Source organism: Gopherus flavomarginatus, chromosome 11 (genome assembly GCF_025201925.1).
Source record: "Gopherus flavomarginatus isolate rGopFla2 chromosome 11, rGopFla2.mat.asm, whole genome shotgun sequence".
NCBI lineage: Eukaryota > Metazoa > Chordata > Testudines > Testudinidae > Gopherus > Gopherus flavomarginatus.
In genome coordinates, this window is record NC_066627.1 from 50262646 (window position 1) to 50271647 (window position 9002).

A 9002-nucleotide genomic window follows, 5' to 3' on the forward strand; every position below is an offset into this window, starting at 1 on the left:
TGGTATCGTCTGCAAACTTAATAAGCGTACTTTCTATGCCAACATCTAAATTGTTGATGAAGATATTGAACAGAGCCTGGTTGGTTTCCCAGCTGGATGGCACCAGGGGGCTGGAGCCCCAACTGACCGTGTTTTCATCGCAAAAAATGACCCACGGCCCATAGAAGTAGATGTTCGGGCTCGGGCTGGAGCCCAAGCTCTGAAACCCAGCAAGGGGGGCAGGTCTGAGACCCCAGGCTCCAGCCCAAGCCCAAAGGTCTACGCTGCTCATTGTAGCCCTGTAGCATGAGCCCGAATCAGTTGAGCCGGGCTGAGACTTGCTGCTGTGGGACCTTTTGTTTTTGCAGTGTAGACATACCTTCCATGGGATCTGGAGTCTCTGCTGAATGAGCCACCATGGAGCCCCAGTGTCTCCACTGCGTGTGCACCTGCTTGTGACACCAAGATCTGCCAGGAGCACAAGGCCTGCGCTCAATTTGCTGTCTAAACATGTGTGCATCTTTAGGATCAAAATCAAAACCCGTCTCACCTGCTTGCACTCACATCCACCTTGCTAGGTACCTTCCCCTGGCTTGGTTCATCGGCTATGCACACAAGCCCTCGATCAGCTTTGTTCTCACTTGTGCCAGTTACAAGGAGTAATTACATGTGGCTGTGCACCACCTTGTCTTCAGGTGTGAGAGGGAGGGGACATCAGAGCCCTCATGTCTCTGGGCCTGCCCCAGCTGAGCACCTTTTGGGACGATGTCTTACAAGAGGAGGATGACCCAATAGAGGACCGAGCTGTAATTGGGCCATCTCTGTCATTTGGACCCAGGCTGTGGATAGATCCCAATGTAGTGCCCTTGCTTGTTATACCAACCCTCATATAGAAACCTGACTGGGATATCAACGTTCATTCCTTGCTGCTCAGTCACATTTTCTGGTTTTGTTTTAATGCGGCACCATTCGTCCTCAGGGATTGGAAGGACATCAATGCTAGAGTCATTCAGGGCCACTGGAATGCAGCCACCTCTGGGGTGGAGAATGTAAACAGCCTATGCAGCAGGGGAAGGAAAAGTTCAGCCCGGAACAAAGTTCTGGCTCAGGACAAAAGTGGCAGGGGATTTTTAATGTCCCTGCACAGCAAACAGGACAGTAGTTCTACAGGCCTCATCCTAACGACCCACCCACAGTAAATCTCAGGATCCTAAAAGTTCTGGTAAGAGTCAGCCCGGCCAGGCCAGAGCTCCCTAAATTGAAAGGGCAGTGAGCTGAGAGTGGGGGCTGTAGACTGACAGGCTCCTACCTATAACCACCCTGCCGCTGACCCTGCCGAACTGTCATGGCAGGCATGTGCCCTAACTGCCAGCTGCTTTCAGGAAGTCCTGGGGCCCACAGTCTTTCTGCAGGGTTATTTATTTACAGTAGCACTGGCTACATGCCAGGCACATCCCCAACACGGTGCGCAGCCCCTGCTGCAGGGAGCTCCCTGGCTAAGGGCAGTGATCACCCTGGGAGCAGAGGTTTATGTGTATATGGGGCTGGACAATCCCAAACCGAGATATTGAGAGGCAGCCACCTCTGGGGTGGAGGGCAGGCTGGGGCAAGGAGCTAATGATTTGGTTAAAGACACTGGGCTCCTGGGACTTGCAGCCTGGGATCTTTAAGGGCCATGCTGACCGGACAGGCCCTCGGCCTGCCCCATCCCCCGGACTCCTCGTGGGATGCCCTGACTCCGTTCTGCTGGTTCATTCTGAGTCGGCAGAGGAAGGCAGGCCCCGCCTCCAGGGGAGTGATGATGGACCTGGCTTCCCGGCTGAGCGAGGGTGAAGCACACTGCACACTGCACACTCACTGTGACTCAGCCGCACTCGCCCTGCCGGATCAGCCTCTCCACTTCACACACAGCGGGGATTGGTGACCCAGAACCGGGTCCCAGGCTGAAAGCACAGAGTGAAAGCTTCGTGCAACTGAGAAACCCACCCGGGGCCGTGACCCAGGCCAGCTGGAGCTGGGCTGGGGGACAGATTCCTCTGCATTCCCAAACGGTGTAATCCACGCCGGAGTGTAAGGCCTCCCCGGCAGCGCTCCGTGGGGCTCTGGGGCAGGAGTGGCTGCCGCAGGTGAGGGCAGGTGGGCAGTGGCGTGTGCTCCAAGGAGCTCTTGGCAGGGGCTGGGCCACAGCGATGGCTAGCACGGGCCCAGCGGAAGAAGACCAGGGGAACAGAAGCATCCACTCCAACAACATCCCCACCATACACAATGTCCCCATGAGGGTGCTCATCAGACCCATCCCCTCAGCCCTGGAAGAGAGCAAGGTGACGAGTCTCATGAAAACCATCCAGGTAAGACCAGGGTTAGATATCCTGGGGATGGCAGTGCTTCGCTGGCCAGGCTGGGATGGGGGTGCTGAGCAATGCTGGGATTGTACCGGCGATGCTGGGATGAGGGCATTGAGCGATCCTGGGATTGTACGGACGATGCTGGGATGAGGGCGCTGAGCGATGCTGGGATTGTACGGACGATGCTGGGATGAGGGCGCTGAGCGATGCTGGGATTGTATGGGTGATGGCAGCGTTTCACTGGTGATGCTGGGAACGGAGCCACCTGCTAAGCTCAGGTTATGCAGGGGGTGGCCATGCCAGCGATGCCGGGGTTGTGCCTAGTGGCTGCGCTGCAGTAGGCACAGTGACATGTGCCTGCTCTTCCTGCGTTCATCCTGGGAATGCTGAGATTGTGCTGGTAACACAGGTATGACGAACTGGGAATGTTCTTAATGTTTTCTCTGAATACGGTGTTGGTGCCTCAGTGTCCCCTATGCAGTTCTTAATATCTAGGTGGTGGAATAAGGGTGTGTGATTGCTGCAGAGGAAGGGGCCAGTGCACCTAAATGCCTGGCACTCTGTCTCCTAGCAACTGATGGCCTGGGCCCCTCCTCTGCAAAGGTGCCAGCTGAAGGTGTTGGAGACAAAGGGATCAGGTGACCTCCTGGCCTGGGAAAGGAACTGAGCAGAGAGGAGGGGCTGGAGGGGGTGGCTGGTCTGGAGCTGGCTGGGGATGAGGAGTGAAATGCAGACGTGGGGGTCTGGCTCACTGCCCCCCAGAATGGACCCGGCCGAGGGGTCCGGTTCGCTGTATCTACAAGCTCTGTTTTAGACCCTGTTCCTGTCATCTAATAAACCTCTGTGTTACTGGCTGGCTGCGAGTCACGTCTGACTGCGAAGTGGGGGTGCAGGACCCTCTGGCTTCCCCAGGACCCCACCTGGGCGGGCTCGCTGTGGGAAGCACATGGAGGGGCAGAGGATGCTGAATGCTCCAAGGAGAGACTCAGGAGGTGAAGACGTGTGAGCTTCTTGCCCTGAAGACAGTCTGCTCCAAGGGAGAGGAGGCTCCCCAAAGTCCTGACTGGCTTGGTGGGGAGCAGTTCCTGAGCATCTCCCGGTGACTCCGTGACAACAGGGTTATACCAATACTGCCAGGAATGTAATGTCAGCCTGTATCTTGAGCAGGCACTGCTGCGGGGAAGCTCACAGCTGGGGCGACTGGGTGTTGGAGGGGTGAGTCTTTAGACTCTGGCGGATGGGTTGGATGGCATTAGCTCCCTGCTGCTGTTTGACCCTGTTTCTAACGCTCTCTCTCTGCTCCCCAGGAGGAAGCGGACAACGTGCCCCCTATAGACATCCTCTGGATCAAAGGCAGCCAAGGAGGGGATTATTTCTATTCCTTTGGGGGGTGTCACCGCTACGCAGCATACAAGCGGCTGAACAGGGAGACCATCCCTGCCAAAATCATCCCGTCGAACATTAGCGACCTTCGCACCTATCTGGGCGCCTCCACCCCTGACCTGCGCTAGGAGCTGCTCGCTGGTCAGAACAGACCTTCCGCACCAGACCTGCCCGATTCCTGGAGCCCAGAGCCGCCTACCTTATCTCAGAGATCCGCTATCAACCCCAGGAATGGGAGCTGCCTGCTTGACCCCTCCACACCCCACCTCACCTGTAGGGGGAGCCCTTTGTCAGACTCCAGGGACTCTGCACCTGCCACCTGGGATGTTCCAGGCTGAAGCAGCCAGGGGCACCTGTCTTGCAACGGGAGCTAAGCCCTGGATGGTTTTCTGCATTTCTTTGCTGTGTCTCTGTTGCTGCTGGTCTCCCCAGGGGCTGAGATCTGCCAGGGACCTTGAAGCAGGCTGGGCAGAAATGCCTCTATGCAGAGGCCATGCTCCCGGCTGCAGGTGGGATGGGGAGGGGTTGCAACTGCAGGAGTGTCTATCGCCCATAAGCGTGAGGGATCCTTGCTTTCCAGCCTCAATGGGCAGGCAAGGAGCAAGGCCGGAGCCCAGATATTAAGGGAAAGGAGGGGAGGTCAGGAGTGTCCCAGCGCTCAGCTGGGAAAGGAGGGTCTGTGGGGGAGGGGGAAACTTGGGGTTTATTTTATTACAGGGGAAAACTCTTGTAACCTATTTATGTAATAAAATGGAATGGGATCCATTGTGTCCCCGTGTGGCGATGTGTCCAGGAGCCGGCAAAGAACACTGCCTGTCGTGCAAGAATCACACAGCACAGATGCATGCATATGCCCAAGGCTTGAACCTGTGCAGCTGTGCAGACTTGCAGGTGTCAGCAGTAAGTGTGGGCTGACCCAGGCATGTCAGGTGTGTCCATATGCAGTGGGCATGAGCGGAGCTGGGCGTGTACAGGTGTGTCCATATGAGGTGTGCGTGAGCTGAGCTGGGCGTGTACGGGTGTGTCCGTATGCAGTAGGTAGGAGCCGAGCTGGGCTTGTACAGGTGTATCCATATGCGGTAGGGTAAGCCAAGCCGGGCGCGTACGGGTGTGTCCGTATGAGGTGGGCGTGAGCCGAGCTGGGCGTGTACGGATGTGTCCGTATGAGGTGGGCGTGAGCCAAGCTGGGCGTGTACGGGTGTGTCCATATGCAGTAGGTAAGAGCCGAGCTGGGCTTGTACAGGTGTGTCCGTATGCGGTAGGTGTGAACCAAGCCAGGCGTGTATGGGTGTGTCCGTATGAGGTGGGCGTGAGCCGAGCCAGGTGTGTACAGGCGTGTCCGTATGAGGTGCCTGCGAGCCGAGCCGGGCCTGTATGGATGTGTCTGTATGAGGTGGGTGTAAGCCAAGCCAGGTGTGTACGGGTGTGTCTGTATGAGGTGGGCGTGAGCTGACCCGGGCCTGTACGGGTGTGTACGCATGAGGTGCCCGCGAGCCGAGCCAGGCCTGTACAGGTGTGTCTGTATGAGGTGGGTGTGAGCCGAGCCAGGCGTGTATGGGTGTGTCCGTATGAGGTGGGCGTGAGCCGAGCCAGGTGTGTACAGGCGTGTCCGTATGAGGTGCGTGCGAGCCGAGCCGGGCCTGTACGGATGTGTCTGTATGAGGTGGGTGTAAGCCAAGCCAGGTGTGTACGGGTGTGTCTGTATGAGGTGGGCGTGAGCTGAGCCGGGCCTGTACGGGTGTGTACGCATGAGGTGCCCGCGAGCCGAGCCAGGCCTGTACGGGTGTGTCCATATGAGGTGCCCGCGAGCCGAGCCGGGCCTGTACGGGTGTGTCTGTATGCGGTGGACGCGAGCCAAGCCGGGCCTGTACGGGTGTGTCCATATGAGGTGGGCGTGAGCCGAGCCAGGCCTGTACGGGTGTGTCCGTATGCGGTGGACGCAAGCTGAGCCGGGCCTGTACGGGTGTGTCTGTATGAGGTGCCCGCGAGCCGAGCCGGGCCTGTACGGGTGTGTCTGTATGAGGTGGGCGTGAGCCGAGCCAGGCGTGTACGGGTGTGTCCGTATGAGGTGGGCGTGAGCTGAGCCGGGCCTGTACGGGTGTGTCCATATGAGGTGGGCGTGAGCCGAGCCAGGCGTGTACGGGTGTGTCTGTATGAGGTGGGCGTGAGCCGAGCCAGGCGTGTACGGGTGTGTCTGTATGAGGTGGGCGTGAGCCGAGCCAGGCGTGTACGGGTGTGTCCGTATGAGGTGGGCGTGAGCTGAGCCGGGCCTGTACGGGTGTGTCCATATGAGGTGGGCGTGAGCCGAGCCAGGCGTGTACGGGTGTGTCTGTATGAGGTGGGCGTGAGCCGAGCCAGGCGTGTACGGGTGTGTCTGTATGAGGTGGGCGTGAGCCGAGCCAGGCGTGTACGGGTGTGTCCGTATGAGGTGGGCGTGAGCCGAGCCAGGCGTGTACGGGTGTGTCCGTATGAGGTGGGCGTGAGCTGAGCCGGGCCTGTACGGGTGTGTCCATATGAGGTGGGCGTGAGCCGAGCCAGGCGTGTACGGGTGTGTCTGTATGAGGTGGGCGTGAGCCGAGCCAGGCGTGTACGGGTGTGTCCGTATGAGGTGGGCGTGAGCCGAGCCAGGCGTGTACGGGTGTGTCCGTATGAGGTGGGCGTGAGCCGAGCTGGGCGTGTACGGGTGTGTCTGTATGAGGTGGGCGTGAGCCGAGCCAGGCGTGTACGGGTGTGTCCGTATGAGGTGGGCGTGAGCCGAGCCGGGCGTGTACGGGTGTGTCCGTATGAGGTGGGCGTGAGCCGAGCCAGGCGTGTACGGGTGTGTCTGTATGAGGTGGGCGTGAGCCGAGCCAGGCGTGTACGGGTGTGTCTGTATGAGGTGGGCGTGAGCCGAGCCAGGCGTGTACGGGTGTGTCCGTATGAGGTGGGCGTGAGCCGAGCCGGGCGTGTACGGGTGTGTCTGTATGCAGTAGGTGTACACAGGTCCGTATAGATGGACTATCAGATTCTGCGGCGGTCCGGAGCAGACAGCAGATGGCAGCCTTACCCCGTTGTCAGCCGACTGATGGCAGGAGCAGCAGGGCCTTGGGCTGCTTGTATTTCTCTTCCCGCCCAGGGCCAGATCTTTGCTCCGTGGCCACAAACGACACCATTTCCTCCTGTCTCCTGGGGAGTGAGCAATCACCTCATGCCCTGTCCCGCTCAGGGCTTTCCCAGGCTGACCTGCTGCCCCCACCCCTAGAACACACTGTGCCCAGGGATCCAGCTCTCACCTGCTGCCCCAGACACCCGAAGGAGCTGATCTGATGCCTGGCTGGAAGCGCTCGTCTCCTCTGGAGAGGGAGGGGAGCCAGTGGTTAGGGCACAAGCCTGGGCATTGGGAAAGCCAGCGTCACAGTCCTGCTCCACCCCAGGCTTCCTGCTCAACCCTGGGCATGTCACAGAGCTTCTCGGGGCCTCAGCTCCCATCTGTACAGTGGGGATAAAGCCCTGCCCTGCACGGCTGGCGTGCTGGGAGGAGAAACACCTGGATGCTTGTGGAGCACGTGGATACCATGGTAACGGGATTTACAGAAGTACATTAGACAGATCAGCCCCAGGACTCCTGGGTTCTGTTCCCAGCCCTGCTACTGACACTGGGTGTGACCTTGGGGGACACGTCCCAGCCACGCTGGGGAACTCTTTTCATTAAGGGCCGTATGGCACTTCACTGCCGTGGGGCCGGGCTCAGTGCAGCGTGTTCTGCCCCCTCTCCCAGCATGGAGCCGGCTCTGGAACGCTCCTAGCTCCGCACAGTTCTCAGCTGGGCCCCATCGCTCCCATAGGGATCCTCAGCCACTGCTAAGGTGCTGTAGTTATAAACTCTGTTCTCTGAGGATCTGAAACCCCTTTATGCCTATCCCCCCAGGAGCCGGGCGAGTCTCCCCTCCACCGCACAGAGCGCCTTTCCCAGCAAGGGGCAGAGTGGGATTAAACGGAGCCCAGCCTGATGCGCTAGCCGCTACCCCCCACCCCACCCTAAGGAGCTTTCGGGTGAGCTCTCCAAACGTCACCCACTCAGAGCCACTCGGCCTCCCTCAGTCTGTCTCCCCTTCCCTTTGCCTGGCGAATTTTCCTTCTCAGCTAAGCACAGCGACCTGGTAAATGCTGCGTGAGCAGCGACTCTGCAGAGGTTCAGTGACAGCCGGAGGCCAGGAGGGGGCGATGCTGCTTCTCCCTTTGGCCACAGAGACTGCCAAGTCCTAGGAATCCCTGCAGAGAAACTGGGGACCCCTGTGGAAGCACCAGGGCTAGGAGCATAGGGACCACTAGAGCGGAACAGAGAAATGGTCCATCTCATCCGGTAGCCTGGCTTGAGAGTGGTCCCTGCGGGGGGCTTTCAAGGAAGCCATGAGCCGCCCATGATGCACCTAATTGAGCAGTCATGGGTGGAAACTTTTTCCTGAACACAGCTGGGGACTAGTCACATGGCAGGACAAGCTGATCGTTTTTATTCCACAGAGTGTAACTGCAGGCACAGCTTTTATTCCGCACCTGCTTTGATCCCTAGGTCAGGGATTGAATTTGGCCTTATACGTCTCTCCATTTCTGGAAGCTTACACACCTCTTTGCCCCAAGAATAGCCAGAAGTGGGAAGCTCCGCTGGTTAGTTTTAACGTATTTCTACTTAGTGCTTGAAATGTGTCTTTTAGGGTCCCTTTTGCTGGTGCAGTTGTGCCACTAACTGTGCCAGAAACGGGCAGCCGAACTCACCCTGCTCTTGTATGTGGTGCTGATGAACGGAGAGGGGATAAAGAAATGATGATAGAGAATTCACAGGTCTAAGGGTCACGAGGCTGACTCCAGCTCTGGCAGGAATGCTGACAGCAGAGCAGGCAGGCCTGAGAACAGTTTCTTAACCTTTATGGGCTCAGGACTCATTTGTAACCTTGATGGCCTGTCACAACCCCCCTCAGATGCCACCAGACCCAGTGCTCCCCTCCCACAGGGGTCCATTTGAGGGGGAGCTCAGACCTAAGATGCTCCAGATGCTCTAAGATGCTGGTCAGATGCTCCAGACCATATGTGTAACCCTCGATGTCACCTGGGGGTGGGGTGGTGAGCCAAGACATCCCCAAAACACAAACCCACTCACAGCCAAGGAAGGACAGAGGATAAAGGGGGATTTGGAGGCCTGGAGGTGAAGTGGGGAGATCAGGGCGGCTGGAGGTGTACTGAGGATGGAGCTGGGAGTCCTGGGGGCTGAGGAAGGAATGGTGGGGCAGGAGGAATGGGGGTGCAATGGGGAGGCTGGGG

At 58.5% G+C, this 9002-nt stretch overlaps 2 protein-coding genes across 2 annotated transcripts; both read left to right on the forward strand.

The window, feature by feature from the left end:
- The first annotated feature begins 1812 nt into the window (after positions 1-1812).
- Positions 1813-4472, forward strand: SRXN1 (sulfiredoxin 1). Its single transcript, XM_050918441.1, has 2 exons — positions 1813-2327; positions 3632-4472. Exons 1-2 carry the CDS (start codon positions 2169-2171, stop codon positions 3833-3835), a joined length of 363 nt encoding a protein of 120 aa, XP_050774398.1. The 5' UTR covers positions 1813-2168; the 3' UTR covers positions 3836-4472.
- Positions 4473-4797: 325 nt separating this feature from the next.
- Positions 4798-7680, forward strand: LOC127030995 (uncharacterized). The gene is made up of 8 exons (XM_050917673.1): positions 4798-5030; positions 5391-5415; positions 5731-5775; positions 5821-5955; positions 6001-6180; positions 6226-6405; positions 6451-6660; positions 7615-7680. Exons 1-8 carry the CDS (start codon positions 4861-4863, stop codon positions 7678-7680), a joined length of 1011 nt encoding a protein of 336 aa, XP_050773630.1. The 5' UTR covers positions 4798-4860.
- Positions 7681-9002: the final 1322 nt, after the last annotated feature.

Coding starts and splice junctions, on each gene's coding strand:
- LOC127030995 (XM_050917673.1), top strand. CDS start 4,861: ATGTGTCCGTATGAGGTGGGCGTGAGCCAAGCTGGGCGTGTACGGGTG. Junction 5,031..5,390: donor GTGGGCGTGAGCCGAGCCAG/GTGTGTACAGGC, acceptor AAGCCAAGCCAG/GTGTGTACGGGTGTGTCTGT. Junction 6,661..7,614: donor GCCGAGCCGGGCGTGTACGG/GTGTGTCTGTAT, acceptor CTATCCCCCCAG/GAGCCGGGCGAGTCTCCCCT.
- SRXN1 (XM_050918441.1), top strand. CDS start 2,169: ATGGCTAGCACGGGCCCAGCGGAAGAAGACCAGGGGAACAGAAGCATC. Junction 2,328..3,631: donor GTCTCATGAAAACCATCCAG/GTAAGACCAGGG, acceptor TCTGCTCCCCAG/GAGGAAGCGGACAACGTGCC.